The 22,533-nt window shown below is 41.5% G+C and overlaps 2 protein-coding genes across 5 annotated transcripts in view; one reads left to right on the forward strand and one right to left on the reverse strand.

Moving 5' to 3' along the window:
• Nucleotides 1-831: 831 nt before the first annotated feature.
• Nucleotides 832-22,533, reverse strand: part of LOC103462665 (uncharacterized) — a 127,441-nt gene continuing 105,739 nt past the window's right edge. For 2 of the 3 annotated variants that reach the window (XR_014086982.1, XM_081605406.1), the window contains exons 5-6: nucleotides 8,722-8,832; nucleotides 4,381-7,882 (exon numbers count right to left, since the gene is read on the reverse strand). Coding sequence is in view for 1 of the 3 variants with exons in the window: in XM_081605406.1 (XP_081461532.1) it covers nucleotides 7,875-7,882; nucleotides 8,722-8,832 (119 nt within the window). In the remaining 2 variants the exon portion in view is untranslated. Of the gene's footprint in view, nucleotides 3,568-4,027; nucleotides 7,883-8,721; nucleotides 8,833-22,533 lie in introns of those variants that run through there. The other variant, XR_014086980.1, reaches the window with a different exon arrangement.
• irx5a (iroquois homeobox 5a) lies at nucleotides 10,272-18,120 on the forward strand. 2 transcript variants are annotated; one of them, XM_081605404.1, is made up of 3 exons: nucleotides 10,272-11,368; nucleotides 12,202-12,607; nucleotides 13,247-18,120. In XM_081605404.1, exons 1-3 carry the CDS (start codon nucleotides 11,111-11,113, stop codon nucleotides 13,954-13,956), a joined length of 1,374 nt encoding a protein of 457 aa, XP_081461530.1. In that variant the 5' UTR covers nucleotides 10,272-11,110; the 3' UTR covers nucleotides 13,957-18,120. The 2 variants fall into 2 exon arrangements, with proteins under 2 accessions (XP_081461530.1, XP_081461531.1); XM_081605405.1 differs by having other exon boundaries at nucleotides 10,277-11,353.

The following is a 22,533-nucleotide window of genomic DNA, read 5'->3' on the forward strand; positions in this document are numbered from 1 at the left end:
TTCACTGAAATATCCTGTGCTGTTCCCATTTGCACAGCTGTCCACACAGACCCATGCACTTAAGACAGCTTTGCTTTCATAGTTAAAATAGAAATTTGTGTCCTAAGTGCCGCAACACAGCTAATGCTAAATATTTAATTCCCGCGGGTGCTAATTATGGGTGAGTACTGGCAACACGGATTCCCTTTTTTCACTCCACATAACAACTGTAAAAGCAATTTAAGCATTTTTCAATTAATTAAACACATAGTCTTCCAGTAACCTCTTGTCATTTTGCCCTCCAGGACCATAGCTAATTTGTGTAGAATAGAAACTGAAGAGGGGAAAGGAGGTAGAAGGGAGGGGGGGGGGGAGGGGCTGGGTGCTGTTTTCATCTTTGCAAAATGCTTCTACAAAGGAATTAAAAATAGGGAGACACATCATTTTCACCAGCACTTAAAAAAAGATCACCCTCTATTATTCTTTTTCAAAAAGGTCGCAGTGTTGTAAGTGCAGTTTTGAATGTTATGAACCTACATATCAGATGATTGTAACCACGAGCAGCAGACCCCATTATGTTATCAAAGCAGTGTGAGATAGACTGGCCATGAAGCTAATCCCCGATGTATTTTTAGTCACAACTGACTGATGAAGTGAAATTACTACATCAAAGATAAAATGGCGCTCGCTGAAAAGCCTTTGCGAGATCAGTCTGCGACATAGAGAGCTCTTTAAGAGGCTGCAAGTCAAACTGAACTTGTACAGCTGTGTTGGCTTATTCCACAGCACAGGAACGAGAAAATACAGGAACGCCGTAAATCTACAAACATCTCCAAATCTGCCATTCCGATGTGGTTAGTTTCATTTATTTGTGACTCAGTAGGGGGATTAAAAACAAATAAATGACAAAAACATATTAAAAGAAGCAAGAAATTACAGGATTTTTTTTTTTCACTCAGGAGCAAGTAGCATCATATTAGAATCCATAGATATTGTTCTGTCTGTTTATTCCTCTGGGTGGATGTATTTATGTGCCTGTGTGTGTCTGGGGGTTTAAGGATGGGCAGAGGCTTGTCCATCCTTTTCTAAAGGCCCCCTGTCATTGCTAGACATCAGAAGCAGGCTGTGAAATTCACCTAATAGTCATTGTGGGGATGCCAGCCCCTGCACATGCAATACCTGCTTGCCAAGGCGGCTCCGCTCCTGCTTCATATTTGCATTGTGTCATCTTATCAGCATTCACCCAGAGAAAGGACAGATCACATTGCAGAATGACAGCCGCACAGCTAATATCAATAAATAAGGCAGAGGCAGGAGGGGGAAAGAAAAAAAACGCAAGAAAATCAGAAAAGTACAGCCTTGAGTCATTTAAAAATAGCAAGAAAAATACTATTTTTCTCCTGATATAAAAATTAATGTCCTGAGACTTTGGTTGGCTTGCATGCCCCCTCCTGCCATTTGGAGCAGCCAGGAAGGGTGAACTCTTAGAACACTGCGTGCTCAGTAACTTCTGGGCCCTCGCAGTCAATAAGGCTATTTCTGATCTCCGGATGGCTAGGGTTTCAAAGCCCATTTAAACGGGCTCCCACAAAGCCGGAAGCACCAACCTCGGGCCCTCTCCCTCCCAGTGTTTCTCCCTTTCTCCTTCCTCCACCACTCTTCCTCGAAATACTGAGAGGGAGGCTCAGCTTGCCTTCTCTTTTAGTGCAGGGAAAAGAGGGGTGGAGGGAGTGAGGTGGGTGTGCGGCGGGGGGCACAAGGCTTCCACATGCACGGCGGTGAGGAAAGACGGGGTCAGGGCTCCCGGTGCTAAGCTGTGAAAGGCAAACGTTTGGCAGAGTAATTACACGCCGCACTGCTCTGGGAGTGATTAGTGATAGTTGTCTGTTCAAAGTGTTTGGAGCTCTCAGCCTTTATGGGCCACGCTTGCCTTACCTCTGCTTAATGTTTAGATTGGATTTGCATCAGGAAGAGAGTTGCATGTGTCAACATAAACAGTGCGCTTGGAAAGCTCAGCGAGTGAGAACTTGAATGAGCTTCGCTGATGCAAAATATCTCTCTCTATCAGGAAGAAATTGATACGTTATTATGTTGTGCCTTCAACCTTTCGTCTACGTTAGTCATTTTTTAAGTTATAACATTATACTACAGTTCCAGATTTTCTGTTTTTTGTCTAAAATGATTCAAAATGTGCTGCTCAATAGAGTTGGAAAGAGTTGGAAGAGTCTTGCAAAAGTTATTTGTACATTTTTGCACTTTACAGATAGAATGAATATATTTTATTGGCTGTTTATGTGAAAGATCAACACACAGTACAAGGAAAGAACATGGGATTTTTGTGTTTTCCTATTGTTTTCCAAGTGAAAATCAAAAGTGTGTGGCATTCGTTTGCATTCAGTCTTCTTTAATTAGATTACCCTAAATTTAAAGGGCCAGCTAAAAGGGAGAAGCTTAAAGCAAAATTATGAAATGAAACAATTTCCCAAGATCTGGAACTCTCGGACAGTGCGGCATAACTGTTTCCCCAGCAGAAGACGGCCATACTCCTAAATTTAAAAGGCCTGGAAAGGGAAACTTTAATCAGAAAAAAGCAGCAAAAGGTTTATGGTTTCTCTGGGTGAGTAACAGAGATCAACAGCTCAGGAGGGATAATCCACTGACAGGGAAACTATTAGTTGTATGCTTGAAAAGTACAGACACTAACAAGGAATAACAGAAAGAAATCCTTTGTGGAAAGAACCCTGCATGAAGTCACATAACAGACTTTCAGTACAAGGTCAGATGAAACCAACGTCATTCATTTTTGACTCGTTAGGTGGAACAAAACTTAGGTGGAACCAAACACCTACCCCAAAATGGCTTGAGGCTGGGCTGAAGTTCACTTTCCAAATAGATCATGACTCTAAACATACAGCTGGACCTACAAATAAATGCATTCAGGTTTTGCATGTTCCAGCTCAAAAGTAAATTGGCAGTGTTTGTGACGTCAAAATGGCTGATACTCCAAAACAAGCGCGATTAAACTGCAAAGAGAAATTGGCAAAAATTGCTTTCTGTTGACATAGAGGGCTGGTGGAGCCATTCTCCAAAAGAGTTTCACTGAAAACTGCAGCAAAATGTGGTTCTATAAAGAGCTGACTCAGGCAGCTAAATGCAAATATATGGCATATGTGTTAGATTTTTCAAAGTTAAATATTTTTTAAATTATGCATTATTTTTCTTACATTTTTGGTCTATCCATCGTATGAAATCCCAGTGAAATACATTGAAATTTTGGTGGTAACATGACTAAACATGCACCACTAGTTGTATCTGGTCTGTTTTGCAGCTCTTGAGCATTATGTTCCAACTTGGTCCAAATAATGCCTGCCCACTTCCGGGTCAGATGACACGAAGGTGCATTGTGATCACCTAGCTCAGATATCACAGGGTTGCCAGGATTTGATGTCCTTTATGTGTTGATGTTGGCTTTTTGTTCTGTCCCAGCGCAGCCTGCAGACGAGAAGGAACTCCAGAAAACAACACATTTGGTTTTAAATCATCTCCCGATCCAGGGTGTTGGTGTAACTGGAGAAACGTACAACAGAACTACACACAGAAAGTTGGGGAAATAGGTAAATATTCACAGCAGCTGCTTTGTTTAGTACAATCAAATTGAAATGCACATGATATTTAATTTCTCCTGTGTTCACTGTTTAAAGACATTAATAGTTGTAAAATGAGTAGCTTTCTATTACATTTTCAAATCTACCTCACCTACAAAGTATTATTTAAACCCCTGAAAGCCTGGGATACAGCTGAGAAACATATTAATCCTCCTGAAATCGTTTAGGCCAAACAAATATCCGGACAAATCAGAACGGCATGTATCTAACGGATGATAGGCATCATATTTCAACACCCTCTCGCCCTAATCCCAACACACAGGGGCCGACCGACACAGGCAGGATAGCTGGGTGGCAAAGCAGAGCAGAGACAAACACAGCCCCGGACAGGAAAGGAAATACCTCAGGGACTTTTAGGGATTGGTGAAAAGGTAAGGCAGTACCTGCAGTGCAATCCCTTCCAAATCTGCACCAGGTGTCAGGTATTAGGGGGAGCATCTCCTCTTTGGATTTCCACATCTGGTTCAATCACCCAGGGCAGTGTGTCAGACGTTGGACAAAACAGAAGAAGACAACGGAGAACATTTCTGACGGGTAAAAAAAAATAAAAAATGAAAAGAGGACTCTGTACCTTGTCAAAAAAGAAAAAAAAACTCATGTGGGGGATAATTGAATTATTTTAAATGATTCACAGGACTGACATTTAAATATTAAATCATGTGTGAAAGTACTCTCATGAGAGTACGGAATAACGTAAAGACTGCAGTGAGACAAAAATATGATATGTGGGCAGGAGAACTGAAGAGTTTGGCTTTTAATGAGTTAGATTTAGAAATACAATTACACTCAATCCCATGGAGGGTTTCAGTTAACTACAAAGAGAAGTGAGACCAGACAATTCCCTGTGTGATAATACAAAGCAAGAGGGTACTCTACAGAATGAGGAGCTCGGTATTAATATAATATCCTCAATCATGAAGACAAATTCGAAATTGCTCTAAAGCTAGCTTCTCGGCTTCAATGAATTAAGTGTTTTAGCAAGTGCAGCTGTCCTGAAACAGAAAATAAAAAAAGTAGGGAAAAAAAAAAAACGACACAAGGATATAAAGCGAAGCTGGCATTGTTGTTGCCGCAGATTATACATGACACTCTAAATCACTGGGGCTGATTGTGAGATGTTTAAATGTATCAGAGGCAGGGGAGACGAAACTTAATACCCGGGTGCTGGGAGACGGAAAATGCGACCGGGCACGTGCGGAATGCAGAGTGACGGAGAGGAAAGCGGCAATCTACATTTCTAATGCCGAGGATGTTTCCTATTCTGTGTTTATGAAACATGGCTACCGGGACTACAAAGGTAAGGGGATACGGCATCAAAGTCTGCCCTGACAAAAACAAAGCAAACAAAAAAAACCCAGCTGCAGTGGAATGCGTTACAGAACATAATACTCCACCTCCTCCTTCTCCTCCTCTCCCCTAAGCAGTCTCATTTGATTACAGTGTAGCAGGCCCAAAATCAACCCCTTAATCCCAGTCCTCACTCCCCACTGGTGTTGTGAGTTGGAGGTAGAGCAGAAGTTGGCAAAGCTACACGGGGGACGGGGAGCTGGAGAGCTGATGTGCTGTGGAGGAGAATCTCTCATTCGGGGAACAAAGGAACACGGTTAGCTGGTGAGCCGACGTGTCCGCAGCAGGGGCTGAAAGTGGCTGTTGTCCTCAGCGCGGTGACTCAGGCGGAGACAGCATGTCTGATGACGGTGGAGGCAGTGTATCGTTTACAGGCTCCCTTAGAGAAGCCCCCTTCGCATGTCCGTCTCCAGCCGCAGATTTTTGCACTCTACTTAGGGCAACAAGAGTCAGGCTCAGCATTACAAGCCTATTAAAAGATACTTTTAATTATGCCCCACTCTCCCGGGATCACTTCTTCCGTGACCGCTGTATTTCTTTGGCATGTGCACTTAGGAACGGCACAACCAGGAGCACGTGTTGTTTTCTCCTTCCAATTAAAGGGCATGTTGACAGATTAAGGCTGCTTCTGGTTTGTGCTCCACTAACGCATTTAGGGAAGATGATGAACACTGGGGAGTTGGTTGGTGGGGGTGTGGATGGGGAGGGGTAGTGGAGGTGGAGGTAGGGCTGAGGTGGGTGGGTTGGAGTTGAGGTGGGTCCGCAGGGGGGGCGGGTGGGGGTCTCGGTATAAGGAGAGGCAGATAGAAGAGAGCAAACAAGAGAAAGAACATGCACATGAACCCTGAGGGATTAATGTGTTTACATTACCTGGGCTGTGATCTATCACCAACCTCGTCAACTTCTATTATGCATCACATACATAAGCAAGAAACAGACCTGGGAGCCCCTGCAACTCACTCATACTATTTCAATTGGATTAAGTCAGAGCAAATATCTGGGACACTGCTCCCACACTGTGGTTTCAGTGTTTTGGCACTCATTGGATTTGCACATTGTATCGCCTTACGTTTTGTGAAGCAACACACTTTCCTCCTTCCTGCGCGTCTCATGAGCGTTAAGGTGGCATGGAATCATTACCTGATGCAAACTGTACTTCTGGTTGGATCAATTAAGCCGAAACAAACAAGTACTACCAGAGAGACGGGGGAATAACTGTTCATGTTTTTCTGCTTCTTTGGTTTCCAGCTGCAGTGAACAGGTGTGTCTCGAAGCTCGTGTAAAAAACATTTTTAAAAAGTTATTTATCTCAGTAATTAAATTTAAAAGAGTAAACAGTAATTATATAGATTAAAAAAACACACATTTTAATCAATTCTGGTCATTTTGGTGATTACAGCTTACAGCTAAAACCCAAAATTTAGTCTTGCAGGCAATTATATTATTACACAACAAGCAAAAAAAAATGAATACAGAAATATTATTTTATAGGTATGGTATGGCCCACAAAAGGACTTCAGCTAATTTAACATACATATGTAGCAGATAAGCACTGACACCCTCAGCTAACAGGTGATCTACATCAAGCCATTTCTAAAGAGGGTAATCCTTCACAATTAGCTGTATCCAAACATATTATTGAAAGGTTCAGTGGAAGGAAAAAGTGTGACAGAAGAAAGTCTGTCTCAAGCTCTGCTTTGAGAGAATTTTGGAGAAAAAAAATTACATTAATTACATTTAATTGGTATTTCCAATATGAATTTTTGGAGAAATGTAATTTTAGGTTTTTATTTAGGTGCAAGCCATAATTATCAAAATTAACAGAATTAACTGCCTGGAACATATCCAATGAATAACAATGATTATTAATAATATAATACTCACTTTTAAAAATGTATTTCTGAAATAAATGTACTATAAAATATATATTTTTTTAGCTGTCCCTTCATAAGATACGTTGTTGTAAAGTTTTGGCATCACTAAGGATGCCTGTAGTTAAGTCTGAAGGAAGGGTCACTGCAAGAGCTCATATCCACACTCAGGCATTATTCAATCAATATTCATTTACTCAGTGAGTCTATTGACTCATTTCTGAAGGAATGCAGAACCTCAGGTCGTCCATCTTCAGATGAAGAAGTGTGAATTATCCCACTTATAGCTTCTGTCATACGAAGTGAATCTTGATACGCCCCACAGATACAGGGGTAAATAAATATTTCTAATAAAACACCAAAAGAAGAAAAAAGGAAAAAAAAAAAAGAAGAAGAAAGAAATCAATGGTTGTTTCCTGTGATCCTTCTCAGGCAAATCAATCATCATCTGCTCAGCTGGCAGGCTGCTGCTGGAGGACGGTGCTGCAGCTAAACACAGAGAGAGAGAGAAACAGAGAGGGGTGTGCAGTCTTTGTCTGATACCTCTCATTTTGGAATCACTTCTCATAATGGGGTCATCATTTCATCACTTAGCCAATCCAGAGGTCTGCAATTCAGCCTGGCGGCGGGGGGGATTGTGGGCCAGTGAGGGTGGGATGTGCACGGGTACAGAAACCCCATCAAGAGGAAACACACACTCACTCTCACACCATGCATCTTCATTTGAGTCACTGAAGAAGTACAGAGAAAACAAACTTGTTCCCCTTAAAACTCATATCAGCTCATCGGATTCCAGATCTTTTGTTGGTTTGTTTTTGTTTTTCTGTTCCAGAACATGAACTGATTTGATAATTACAAAGTGGTCATTCATAAAAGGCTTTCGCAAAAATGAGGAAGGAGGCAATTACTGACAATTAAGTCAAGTAAATGAAAATGAAGTGTGTTTGTGGTGTGTTTGGAGCCTGGAGGAGTGTGTGTGTTCATTGCTTGGTGACTTGAGAAGATGTCCACATCATGGATCTGAATGGATTTCAAACAAAACACAGTCAGTCAGTACAATTAAAAAAAAAAAAATACAAAAATGTAGTTTTGTTAGGTAACAAAAGAAAAACACTTTTTTTTTCAAAATGCATCTAAAAATCCAACACTACTGAGAACAGTAAAAGCTAACATTTTCTTAATTCAGGTTTACTCAGCATGCAGAGTGCATGTATGTTTAATCATTTAATAACCCTTGGAGAGAAAAAAATGCAAGGTCAAAAATAAATTACATCCATTATTTGCCGCAGATCTCCCTAAAGCATTTGGAGCGAAAACTGTTTTGAATTTCAATGGGATTCCAAGTGGCAAAAGCCCTCAGCTAATACATCAAAGAAAAATTGGTGTCAACTAATCGGTTTAGGACACAGATTTAAAAATCCCATGAATACTTCAAGCATTTCTTTTTTTCCTTTTTCCTGTATACCACTTAAGGCTTTGGGGAGCAGCGCAAACTGACCTTGCGCTCCAGAAACCTGCCCGCCACTCGACACAAATGACCGTTTAACTTCATCCAGCCACGCAATTAGTCCGCCACAATGCATAATGTTGTGTAATAATAGCCTCTATATCCAATTTAGATTACAGTTGCTCCCTCAGGCATTTTAAGTGGCACGCACTATCTTTCACTCGCTTCTTCTTGGCCAAGAAAAGCAGTTTTCATGCGTCAAAGAAAATAAAAATGCGGTGTAATTCTTTCAAGGGGAAGGGAGAGATGGCGAAAAAGTCAAAACGAAAAAAAAAAACAATGAAAACCCAAGATGACATCCCACTTTCACGCATCAGGAAAAAAAAAAAAAAGGGGGGAAGATGCTTCTTACCTCCTCCTTTATCTGCGCGGTGCTGAGAGGCGCTGGCAGCCGCAGCAGCTGCTGCTCCTTTTAAAGGCGCTGGGATCTTCAAATTATGGCTCCTGCTGCAGGGAGCCGACTCTGAAACAAAACGCACCAAGACAACATGACACTCACTCTCTAACTCTTACAGCAAACATCTTACTAAATACGATAAAATAAAATAAAAAATATTAGTTCACTAAAAAAAAAAAAAAAAGAGCGCTTCCATTAAACAAAGAAACATGCTCCTATTTTACTAATTAAGTTGCATTTTACGTAACAAATATTTGAAAAAAAGAAGAGACTTTTAAAAACTCTTAAAGAGAGTTTCCATTTGAAGCGGACTCTCTGAGCAGGTCTATCATCTCAGCTGAGTTTCATCTCGCCAGTCTGTCACGCAGAGGCCGCTTCCTGCGTCCATCCTTCTCTCTCCCTCTCCTCCTCTCCTTTCTGTGACTCTCCTGTCTAAAGTCTGAGTGTGCTCGCACTGTGTAACGCCGTCATCACTCTTTGCTCTCTGGAGGGGTTTCAGAGCGTAAGGAGCACGTGACAGAGTGTGTGTGCACACACTCTTTTAGCAGCGCCTACAGCGATCCCTTTCGGCTTATCTGAGACTTCAGCTGCAGCTGCAGTCACCAAATGATTTAAACTTTAGCTTCAATTATTAAATCACTATGAAAAAACGGAATAATCCTTAATAATAAATAATATTAATAACAACAGCAACAATAGATAATTAATAATAATAATTATAATAATAATAATAATAATAATAAATAAGGGTGTTATCTTTTTTATTATTATTATTATTATTATAGCTTAATATTTCATTTAACTTCCTGTAAGGGGTCTGTCATAATTGAAATAAAAATAAAAGTTCCAGCATCTGTTGCGTTCTATTTATTGCCATCCTGCATTTCAGAATAGAAATATATCTGCTGAGATCAAATGAGATTACAGCCTCTAGTCCAGGCGGATTTGGCGTAGTTGGCACTAATCTGCCGCGGCTTCAGGGTTTACGACTTTCTGAGAGCGCTTATGGGTCTGGTTTATTCCAGGATCCATTGCAAAAACTATTTAGTCTCCGTCTCAGTTAAATCTGTCGAAGTTTATTATTAAGAACAAGCCGCGAATGTCCCTCTTCTATTGGAAAAAAACAAACAAACAAACAAAAAAAAACGGTAGACACAAAACGATTTGTATTCTTAAATTTACAGGAGGGGGGAACTGTTCCGAGGGGGGAAGTAGTTTTTTGTTCGGTCTGGAAGAGTTTGCGCCGTTTTACTCTCACTTTTCTTACAAGCGCAACGCCTCAGCTGGCGTTTAAGAAAGCCGACAATTGCAATAATCCATTTGAATCACCCCGAACTCCCTCCACAGACGCGGATGTTAAACACAATGCGCGCAGAGATCGAACAGCATCTGTCTGCTCGTTTAGCGCACGAAATATGGAGGGAGGGGGGGAAAAAACACGCGTTTTCTTTTTCTTTACGCACAAAGAAAGCGATCGCTGCAGCGAGGCGCCTTCTTTTTTTCGTTCCTGGCGGTATCTTGCAAGCCCACATCTCCTGCATACAACAGCCGATTTGTTGTTGATCAAGTGTGAAAGTAAGGACTTCGTATTTGGGAGAAAGGGGAGGAAAGTTGAGAGTTGATAGACTCGCATGACGTCGCCGTCCAAAAAGGGGGGCTGCCAGGCGCACTTGAGGCTCACTGCAACGAGGCTTGTTAAAAACGGGAAAAATAGAGAAATTGAGAATGAGAAGGCTTGTTAGTTAACGCGAGAGAAGGGAGGGGGAGAGGAAGAGAGAGAGGAAAGAGAGGGAGAGAGAGAGAGAGAGTGTGCATGGGTTTGGACAGGGGTTGTGGTTACCCAGCATAAGCTTGCCTTTCCCTTCTGTGACTACACCCCGAGAGGAGGAGCGTGCTGCGCAGCGTAGTAGGCGTCAGGATCCTCAATTTCCAACTTAGCATCTTGGCAGGACGTTTTCCCAAGCAAAGCCCCCCGTCCGACGGGAAAAAAATAATAAAACTTCTGCACAGGCATGAGAGAGACGGGGCAACTCAGATAAAGGAGCAGCAGACTGTGAACTCTTCCGACGGACAGAGAGAGGCTGGCTGGCTGGAAACGACCAAAAATAATCCGCTTCTTTTTTTTTTTTTTTTTTTTTCTTCTTTTTTTTTTAAATTTCGGCAGTTCACTTTTTGATTTCTGCGCTGTCATTTGCAAGAAGAGGACAGACATCGGGGTCTGCATACACGTAGCTCATATGCGCTCCGGCAGCAGCGCATGAGAAGACACACACACACACACACACACAAAAAGCGGGGGGAAAGTGCGCAAGTTTAAGTGGCTTCACACTCTCGGGGCTGCAGCATGGCGTATCCTCAGGGCTACTTGTACCAGCCGTCCGCCTCTCTAGCCCTGTACTCTTGCCCCGCGTACAGCACCAGCGTCATATCGGGACCCAGAACCGAGGAGCTTGGGAGATCCTCTTCGGGATCCGCGTTTGCGCCCTATGCCGGATCTACCGCGTTCACCAGCGCCTCTCCGGGCTACAACTCCCACTTACCGTACAGCGCGGACGCGGCTGCGGCTGCCACTTTCACCTCATACGTGGTGAGTAAATTAAAGGTGATTATTGATCCAGAGAGAGCGCAGAAAGCGAAGCAGATGTAATAAAAGAAAAGTGTAAGGGTTCTGCTTAATCGAAGTAAGAGGCTGTTTGTTAAAGTAAAAAAAAAACAAACAAAAAAAAAACATTTTCAGGAGTTTTCTCGCAAGTATGTCACAATTATATATATATATATATATATATATATATATATATATATATATATATATAATGTGTGTGTGTGTGCGTGTCTATATTTTCCATCTAAAAAGGAGAAACACTTCCCTGAATTCACTCTGCACGACAGAGTAGCGCCATATGATTGGAGCTTATAGGTCACTATTTGTTTTTATAAGCTTATTAACTGCGTCAGCTGCGGAATTCAACCCCAGCTGCAATAAAAATTTGATTTGCCGTTTTGATTTTGAATCTCCTTGCTGTTTTCCCCCCCTATGAGATAAGTTCTCAAACCGTCTTTAAAGACCAAATAACAACAACAACAAAAGGCAGATGAAAATAAAGATAACAGAATTATTATAAGGACTATATTATGGGTCGCTTTATACTTGTTCAATAGTATGTCCAGCAAATATTTCGTACCTATATGTTGCGACAAAATAGAACAAGAACGTAAATGATCAGACATCATTTAAGACATAAAAGTTACCCACAACTCTATAAACATTTTACTGAATTTAAGGCATGTGCGTCATCATGCGCGTTTGTTTTACAGTGCACGCGCTTGTGCGTGTATGTTTACTTCTAAGATATATATATTTTTGCAACTGTTTAGAAAATAACTCAAGTTTCAAAAATATTTATCCATTCACTAATATTTTTGTTCTTATTCCAGAGTTCTCCCTACGATCACACAACGGGGATGGCTGGTTCTATTGGATACCACCCTTATGCGGCGCCCCTGGGCACCTACCCTTACGGTGACCCCGCATACCGCAAGAACGCAACGCGGGACGCCACCGCCACCCTGAAGGCTTGGCTCAACGAGCACCGAAAGAACCCATATCCAACTAAAGGGGAGAAGATCATGCTGGCCATCATCACCAAAATGACCCTCACACAAGTGTCCACCTGGTTCGCTAACGCCAGGAGGAGGCTAAAGAAGGAGAACAAGATGACCTGGACCCCTCGGAACCGGAGCGAGGACGAGGAGGAGGACGAGAACATCGACTTGGAGAAAAATGACGACGACGAGCCAAACAAGCCTCTTGACAAGGGGGACTCCACAGACACGGAGGCAGGTCGGTGTTGCAGGGAAAAAAAAGGGGGGGCAAAAAAAAAAAAAATCATCAATTTTTCATCGCAGTCGTTTCCACTCAAGGCGCAAAATTGATTGCTGGTTAATGGTGGTGTATAATTTATAATGAGACAATTGCTTTAAATAATAATCACCTTGAAGTCCCCTCGTTTGACTTTTCATGGGCTGAAATTGCTGGGGACGCGCAGTGTTTAGCAGTCAATTTATCTTTAACGGCATAATAAGGATGCAAATGCTGAAGTGGGCTGGGAATTCAAGTGAAAGTGCTTTTACTCTGATTATTTCTGCTGAACCCCGTTATAATTCTAATGCATCAAATGGAAAATATAAATGTATATATTTTTTTAAATCGCATGGTAATGTTAATCTTTAATTATTGTAATTATGAGGTAATTCCGCTTTTTTAGTCTAGTGCACTTATTTATAGGGAACTTTATAAGCGCAGTAAAACGAATGTAGTTATGCTCAAATGTGATATTTTAGTACAAAGTCGTTTTTTTTATATTTAAATTTTTTCTTTTACCTCATCATCACCTAAAATACTTTTTTTTTTCCCCCGCTCCACCAGAAATGTGCTGTTACGATTATTTGGCAATGATTCCTTTCTTTATTTGCGCTTCAGATCACAAACTACTGAACCCAGGGGACACTGGCTGCGACAGATTTAAAGAAGAGAGTCACGGTAAAGAGACGGATCCCCTCCTGAGCGACTCGGAGTTAAAAGAGCAGGAGGAGCGGACTACGGAGCTGCTGCCGGATTCCGCCAAGCCGACCACCTCGTCTCCACCAGCGGTGCCCCGGGGGAACCAGGCGGGCGCGACGCAGGACAAACCGTCCGATTTGAGCCACCCGCAGAATACGGTGACCAGCAACGTGACCTCTGTTATCCACTCGCCCCCTTCAGCCCCTAAACCCAAACTTTGGTCTCTGGCGGAGATCGCGACGTCTTCAGACAGGTGTAAGGGGAGCGGCGAGGCGCAGCAGGCGTGCCCCGGCTTGGGCCAGAGCGCAGTGCTGGGCACCAACGCCTCTCCGTCCCGGTCCTCCCCCCAGTGCCCGCTCCCCAACAGCACGGTCCTATCCAGGCCTCTGTACTACACCTCCCCTTTCTACCCCGGCTACACGAACTATGGTGGCAGCTTTGGACCCCTTCACAGTAACCACGGCTCGGTGACCACGGGCTCCACGGCACATTTCAATGGATTAAACCAGACTGTGTTAAATAGAGCAGAGGCCTTGGTAAGGGAGAGCCAGAAAGTCAGAGGCCAAACGCAGGTAGATCTTTGTAAAGACTCCCCTTATGAACTAAAGAAAGGTATGTCAAATATTTAATACCTGAATATTTTCCACTTCACCACGGACTTCTATTTATTTTATTTTTTTGTGGTTGCATAAAAAAAAAAAAAACAAGAAAAAAAAAACGAACAAGAAGAATGCTGAAGCAAATTCTGAGAATATGGTTATTTTCTGAGTAAATGCTTATCTTCAAAAGAATTTTTAGTTTCTGAATGGTTAATCCTAAAAACAAAAAATGTAACAAGAATGGTCTTAATTGCTGCAGCCGCCTATTTGTATGAAAGACTAACATGTATATTTAATGTAGCTTTTTGTATTTAAAATGGACAACACGCTATCTTTGAAGTAAATTATGGAGAAAAAAAACTACACACTTGTGCAGAGGTTATTTGGTGGAACAGCTGAGGTTGCTTGGTTTGTTTACTTGCATTTTGCACGATGACAGATGGTTTAAAGGTCATTAGTCTCACAACACACAGACAGTTTTTGGGGAGTTTTTGTTTTTATGATTTCAATTTTATTGGGTCAAATTTCACTCAATCCTTCCAATTATTTTCTATTTCTTTTTTTTTTTCTTTTTTTTTTTCTTGCGCGGGTTTCTAAAAGTGAATGTTGACATAACAGCAGCAGCAGCAGCAAAGCGCAGCCATTTAACCCAATTACCTTTCCGTGTTCTACCCAGAGCAATCAAGGTGCTGAACTCCGGTAATGAGCAGGATTTTATGCCAAATTTAGACCTCATTACTATTTTCTAAGGCGTGGCAAAGCTGTTTAAAAGGGACGCGACCATGCATTTAAAACATACTGGCCCATTATATATCATTAATTGAGTCTCTCTCTTTTTTTTTTTTTAAATTGCGCGTTGGATGTGAGACTCTGCAGAACGTTGCCATGCAGACACAGAAACATATTATGAGTGTGTGCAAAGCCGGCGCTCTCTCTATAAACTCTTCCAACTTCTGCAGGTAGGTGTCACACTTGCTCCTACAATTTCAGGGAGGGGTGGTGGGGTGTGGGAGTCTGGTCATCCGGAACGGAAACCCATCCGCGATCGAATTGCCTGGTAAAAGTTATTATAATAATAATTTAAAAAAAAAAATGTGATAACAAGTAAAGTAAAAAGAAGAAGAAAACAAAAAACAACTGAAGCCACAACAGTAATCAGTGAATATATGACGGGAGATTCAAAATGGCAATAACTGCAGAGCAATAAGGAAGAAATCAGACTGAATGAATTATTACATTTTATTTATTTATTTATTTTTTTAAGCTTGTTCTTATTGAATATAGAGGCGCAAATAAATACAAATATTATTACAAAACATTAGGATTAGATGTGTTGTAGGCCTCAAAGCCAAAAGGCCTTATTTTATTTCTTTTTCTTTTTACTGTCAGTTCTTTTTATTCGTTTGGGGTTTTTTTTATTTTATTTATTACCTCTTTTTAAAGGGCATTGAAAAGGTATAATTATTATTATTGATGTCGTTATTGTTGACCTCCACTGCTGTGGGATGGCATGCTCTTGTTTATGGCCGCCATTAATCTCTATAGTTTGCTTTTTTTCCCCCCCACTTCTCCGGCGTGAAATCTCCCCTGAGGTTTCAATAATTCCCTTAGCCTTAATGTCCTCTGTTCGGCTCCTCTGTTTTAATCTGACAGAGTGTGCAGGAGCAGTGATTGCGACACATCAGCCGGCTAAATAGCATAATTATGGGTTTTTTTTTTTTTTGTTTTTTTTTTTTTTACACCCTTCTTTTCCTTTTTCCTGTTGTTGATCCCCGGAGGGATATGGAGCTGCTCGATGCGACGTCTCCTCAGAGAGTATTTAGGAGTTTCATTAGAAAACATTACCGAATCATGTGTGTGAAGACATTAAAATATATATTCCCCCCCACCCCTCCCCCCGTCTTTTGCTGAATTTCTTCAGGATGCGTATTTGATTGAGATATATAAGAGAATTTTTATTTCATTTAATTTGTTTACATTTGGTTTTTAATTCAAAGGGACTTTTAGGCGTTTGACAAATCACAACGAAAAATACAATTTTTAAAATGATTATTTTTCGTCTTTTTTTATTTATTTATTTGCCGTCTTTTATTGGATTACTTGCCTTTTTTCTAGTCCCACGATTCAAGTTGATTTTAAAAAAAAATTACTACTTCACTATGCATATCCATTCATTTTATTAATTATTATTATTATTACTACTACTACAAGAAAACGTTGTGAATTAACATATTCAACGTCGATATAAGCCTATATTCTATAATGCTGAACTGCTGAAGGGGCTGTGCAGGAATTACAGGCCTAACTGTAATTATCTTCAAGTTTCTGGGGAAGAAAATGAAGACGAAAAAGAGAAAATCACCAACCAAATTAATATAGACTGTATATAATCGTTGATTATTCTTGTTCTCTTTCCCTGCGCGATAAAAGCCAGTCAATTAACCCCAGATTACTCGAGGAAGCGGAGCGGGAGAATTTGCGAGCCTTCATCAGAGAAGGCATGACAGCCTGCAGGGGAGATCCTCCCAGCAACTTTTTCTTTTTTCTTCCTCAACTCGGTCCCTGGCTTCCCATCCGCTTGAATGGCGTGTCGGTTCATTGTTGGGATCGCTACAATTTGAGAATACTAAGTAGGCTTGAAGCCGTTCCCACGTGTGAAAATGAAGAGGGGGGGGAAAAAAAAATAAAAAAATAAGCCGACAGGGGGAGAAACTGGAGAGGAAGAAGAGAAGCTCTGTAACCTTCACTCCGACTTTGTTACTGAACCTTAAGCGTATAGAATCGGGTTAAAAATGTTTGTTTCGTTGTTGTTGTTTTTTTTTTCTTTTAGTTTTCTTCTTTTTATTTTTGTTTAAGCTAAAACAACCTGTATAAATCCTGCAGTCCCTAAGAATAGATTAATCATAAAATGTAATTAATTATATCACTTTAAAAAAAAACAGTCATATCGAAATTGTTGTCACAAAGAAAAAAAAACCGGTTAATTGTTTCCAGCTGGATGACATTTTCCTGCTTCAAATAGTTGATATTTACAGCAATGAAGCCAATATAAACGAACGAATAACAAAAATAGACAAGTTTTTAATAATGTTTTTTTTTAGATAGATATAACAAAGTGGCGGACATCGGTAGCGACCACAAAACAGTCAATGAGAGTTACACTCACATTTTATGTATACTTTTTTTTTTTCTATTTTATTTTGCTCGATTATTTTTTTCAGAAGGTTAAATGAAACTCAGAGATTTCGTTTTGAGGCTGACTAAAGATGAGAACCAATCCAACTTCGACATCGACCGGTCAGATGGCTCGTCGATCGCCTCTCAACTGTTTATCTGCGTCGGTCCGCGGCGTGAAACCAGAACCTGTTGAATTTCGCTCGGTGCATCTTATATAAACAAGACTATTGATGCAACACGACTTTGTGGCTGGGAGTCGGATTCAGCTCGAGTGCGTAAAAAGACACCGGCTGTATAGTTGGCCGACTCGGATTATTCGCAGGGGTCAAGCTCATGTGCTGAAACGCACGCGATGCCAAGTGCGGAGAAAAAAAAAAAAAGGGTGGGGGGGGCCCTCAGAAAATATGGTTGTTTCTAATTGTCACTAAGGCTGCAGAGACGTTCGATGCATTCTTCTACTTCTTCTTTGGAATATTCTAAAACACAAGATTACACGGTAATACGTATCTGTAAAATATTCTTGCAAGGTTTGCTTTGCTAGAAAGGTTCAACCTCCGCCATAAAAAAACAAACAAGGGGGGCTAATTAAGGACGCAAGATTTTACTTCCTTATACAGAGAAGTGTTTTGGTACAGAACCAGTTCACCTTTATGTCTAAACAAGATGCTGTATATTAAAAAAAAACAACAAACAAACAAACAAACAAACTCCAACGTCTCTGTGTAACACTACACTCAAATCACGCAGAGCAACTCGCTCATGTTAAATGGAGTTATAAAGCAGTCTTGAACCTGCTTAAGTGGCCCAGATAAAGTGTCAGAAAGTGATTTACCTCTGTTTTCCTGCACTTCATGGACTGTTTTTCTATTTCTCCATATAGAGTCCCTCTGGGAGAGATTACATGTGTAATTTTCAGCTGTGAGATGTTTTAAGTGACCTGCCCCCCACTCCCCCAACATAAATAAAACATTTTTATGAAGTACAAAAAAACAACATTATAAAGGAGTGATGCGCTGAGATCCTTGGACTGCCATGTGTTTATTTATATATATAAAAAATTGGGTTTAACTGGATTTAGGTGAGGATAATAACTCAATTAGCTCAAATTCCTGAACTGCTTCTACAGTGCAAACAAGAAGCCTAATTTTACTTAATTGGAGACACAATCTGCACAAGCACACACATGCACATCCACAAAGCTCTCCTCTGAAAGCACCTTGACTCCTTGAAAGGGGACCAATCTGCTCTGACAGCAGTGTGGCGTGAGCCTCTGACCCTGTGACTGCAAAGGGTCTGTGTTCAGTGGCCATGTAAGGGCTCACTGGAGCTCACACTGAGGGGTACTGCCCTGCCCTGAGGGAGGCGACATGCACAAACACACACACGCGTGCACACACACACACACTATATGTATATTATATATAAAATGCAGGGGCAGACTTGTGGCCATGCCGAAGCCCCTCAGGTATGCATGGCCACAGAGCAGAATGAGTTTGAGTCCAGAACTTTCTTCTTCCTCTGGCCATGCACGGGTATCCTGCTTTAAAGCTGAGCAGGTTCCACACACAAATACACATGTGCAATCTTGAAACATGTATGGTTTGCGATCGTTCCACAACCCAAAACGGAAAAGTTGCAATAGTTGTTCAAATCAGTAAAACAAAAAAGGAAGGTCTCTATAAATCTGGATTCGCAGCTCTAATCTCACAAAGCGTATGGCCGTGAAGAAGATTGATGAACTGTTTTCTTTCAGTGACTTCACAGGGTCCACAAGGGAGGAGGGGTACCGAGCTGCCTCAATGTTTATTTACATTTGCCCTTTTTAAATGATCCCTTTCTTCTCAACATCTGCTCCACATTACCACACAGATATCTGTCCTAATGACCGCTATAATGCCTGCGCTCACACACACACACAGGCCTCGCCTGTAACATTACCATTATCCACCGTCATCTGGGACACTTTACCCTCCTCAAACCACCTTGCGCAACAAAAATTGGTCCTTCCGTCACTGCTAGGCCTTTATTTTTGTGCAAAGCTTCTAATTTTCGGTGCCCCCAGCTTGGTGTAGACTGAGGGATGCAAATGGCTCTTTACTTAATTGGATCAGCTCCCAAGATGGACATAAAGAGGGGGGACTAGCTTTCTACTCAGTTTCCCCAAGTTATTCCAAGCCCTGCCTCAGCTCAGCAGTAAAGGGATCCCTGCGTAAGACCAGACCTCACTCTCACAAGGACAGAAGCTGCACTGATCCTGGCTGGGGCAGTTAGCATCGGAATGCTAACTTTAAGGTGCTTATTATAAGTGATGTAACTCAATGTACCCAGACAGGAACAATCACAACGGCTTCTCCAAGTTTTGTAAGATGTGCATACGTACCTGCCTGGCTAAATATAAACTGAAACCAATTAGTTTTGTTCATGTCTCTGCTTGTTTGCAGACATTAGAGAACGGTTTTAAAATATGTACCTTCTTCGGTTTTTTGGGGGCTTGGGGTTGGGTGGGACACTGTAATGTTCACTCAGTTTTAAAGAATCAATTTAAGATAGAAAATTATGATAAATTACAGATGAAAATACACAGAAAGAAATTCAGTATCAGACATTCAAGTTCAACAATAACGTCAATTGGTAAATAATGATCTATTAAGGAATCTCAGCAACTTTCATTGCAATTGACTTTCCAGAAAACCTCCTGCTGAGGATTTGATAAAAGTTGCAACATTTATTTGTTTGAACATACATTTCTTTTTGTCTTCCACGGTGCCTCTCCTTTTTGGAAATTCAGTGACTCAGTCTCAAATGACACCAGGATCACTGAGGTCAAACATTAGGGGGGCAGGGGGGACATCAAGGCTAAATGTAGCCAAGGCTAACAAAGTATGTTCCAACAAATCAAACCTACTGATTATTTTGTATTATTGTACTGTACTTAAAAACATGCATTTATAAATGATTAGGCTGTTTTAAAATCTGTCCTTAATTTCAAGTTTTGCCATAGTAAAACATACCAAAACCTCTGAAATGATGGCTTTTTGTTTTTAAATTAGTAGTAGCCCCAATCTGACAATGTTCTACAAAAATTTTTAAAAATACAAAAACATGATGAAAAAGCTGCAGTGGCTGGCAGCCAGTGGGAGTGTGCTGCTGCACACTGATTAACAGTGTGGTTTACAGCCAACTCCAATAGGTAATCTCATCAGAGATGGGCTTTAAACAGATAAGAGACCACCCCTAACTACCCCCCTCTGCCAACTGCATCCTTCCCAATCGAGATGTCCCATCGCACTCGTTAAACGAGAACTGCTAACACCTGAAGCAGGCTCGCACGGCCAGCCTAAAACAAGGCTCAAGACATCTATTGACCTCATTTTCAATAAAAGGAACTGCTTCCAGTCTGATGGATGATTTGCTGGTCTTGCATGGAATGGCCATCTGGATGGAAGGATGTGCTCACTGTGGTAGGTATGCATCACTTGCCAGGTAAGATTCTCTGTGCATACAAAAGCCTGCAGTTTGCAGCTACATGCATCCCACTTTAGATCGTATGTATATAAAACCGGAGCAGCTTATAATAAAGAACAGAGAGGAAGAAGAAAAGTCTAATTGAAATTTTGCACCATATGGTCACTATTGACTTGGTTTTTCTCATTTCAAGGCAAACATGAGGTTATTCTGATCTGAAGTGAGAAAATCCCTTGTTGCATCTGGAGACCTAACAGCAGTTCATTCAGATATCAAAAGCTTTGTACCCAGACTTCTTTGTTGCCGAATAAAGAAAAGGAATCCAAAACAAATCAGTGAAAGAGCTCCGTCTGTGGTAAAACCCCTCGTCCTACACAGCTTCCCTTTTTGTTTGGGGAGCTCAGATTGGGTTCACAGTAGCTGCACTTTAAGTATAGAACGATCTGATTTATTAGCTTGTCAGGGGAAGCATTGTTCAAGAAAGCAATCAAAAAGCACTTACCTAGCTCCTCTAAAATGACTGCTTTTTTCACTGGCTAATTTGTGTAACTCCCATGGAGAGTCTGGCAAAGAGTTTGATGAGGCATATAATGATGATTAATGAATTTATTGCCCTGCTGCTCATCAAACGGTTGTAGTATATAGTTCTCCCTCTCTATCTGCAAATGTGTTGCGCAGGCTTCAGACAGAGGGGTGCAGATGAGATAGCACTGCCCTCCTGCCCCCAGCCTCCCTTCGGCTGTTAACCTGACTGACCTGATGGGCATGAGAATGTGGCAGGCGGTCTGTGGGCCGAGTTGACGCATAATGAACGGTTTAGTAAAAGGTTAAGCTGAAAATGCAAGAAAACCTGCAGACAGGGAGGCACACTCTCAACGTTCACCGACCTCATCCAGCAACAGTCTGTGAAGTCCAGGAGTACGACAAACACAAAGGCCAGAGAGACTAATTAATGAGTCACCAAAAATCATCAAGTAACACAGTTTACACAGGAAGTGTCCAACATGTTGAAAAATGAAGTAGAAGTGTTCACATGTTCTATTATTCAGCGGCAACAAGGCCTGCTCTCATCACAAATGATGATTAACGACAGCCAGGGCAGAGAGGGAGTGTGTGTGTGTGTGTGTGTCTGTTTGTGATAGTGGGTTTGTGATTCGGTCACTTTGGGGTCAAAAGCACGTCTACGTATTTGCTAAATAAGCCCACCTCCTCATCCCACTGCCCGGCCAGCTCCAATAAGTCCAGGGTTACGCATTTCTCCGCTCAGCATTGCATGGGGAAGCTTACACCTAATTGCACCCGGTGCATTCCTACCTGCCGCTCTTTGCTCTACTCTGCTTGATTGAGTTCAAGCTTGTTCACAATCTTTTGGCAACTGAAGAATGCATTGTTGCAACTCCAGTCGCTTCCCCCTTCCCAACCAGTGCTAACACCCCCCCACCGCACCCCCACCCGCACCATCACGCCCTTTGAGATCAGTTCCCTGGATAGACTGGATTCTGCATTTACTTATTCATTAGCTCAGTCCCTTAAATACATCAAAGAGCTCCTTCGCTCACACAATAAACCAATAAAAGCAATTATAACTCTGTATCTTCTTGGCAGTGTTGATCTCTCGGGTGCCAACGTTAGATAATGAGAGTCTCATGACATAAGTTTTCTGAGAAAGCTCTTTTTCTGTCTCTTTCTAGTGTGCATGCACTTCATCGGTTGCTGGTTCTTCAATGCTCTGCGCATCGCCTCGCATGCTGCGCCTAACATAAGTTGTGAAAATGGTAAATCAAAAATTTGGACTTTAGCTGCAATTAGACTGATATAGTTTGATGCGGCTTAGTAAGAGACCCACGGAAATTTAGTGGTGCTTTGCCTACTACATGTCTCACATCAAATGTTAGCAGTTAAAATTCTTTAAATATTCATTGCCTTCCTAGGGTGTCTGTTTTTTGATAGAGTGGATGGAGGGGT

This window comes from Poecilia reticulata, chromosome 3 (genome assembly GCF_904066995.2).
Source record: "Poecilia reticulata chromosome 3, P_reticulata-male-v2, whole genome shotgun sequence".
Taxonomy (NCBI): domain Eukaryota; kingdom Metazoa; phylum Chordata; class Actinopteri; order Cyprinodontiformes; family Poeciliidae; genus Poecilia; species Poecilia reticulata.

Coding starts and splice junctions, on each gene's coding strand:
- irx5a (XM_081605404.1), top strand. CDS start 11,111: ATGGCGTATCCTCAGGGCTACTTGTACCAGCCGTCCGCCTCTCTAGCC. Junction 11,369..12,201: donor ACGTGGTGAGTAAATTAAAG/GTGATTATTGAT, acceptor TTCTTATTCCAG/AGTTCTCCCTACGATCACAC. Junction 12,608..13,246: donor CTCCACAGACACGGAGGCAG/GTCGGTGTTGCA, acceptor TTTGCGCTTCAG/ATCACAAACTACTGAACCCA.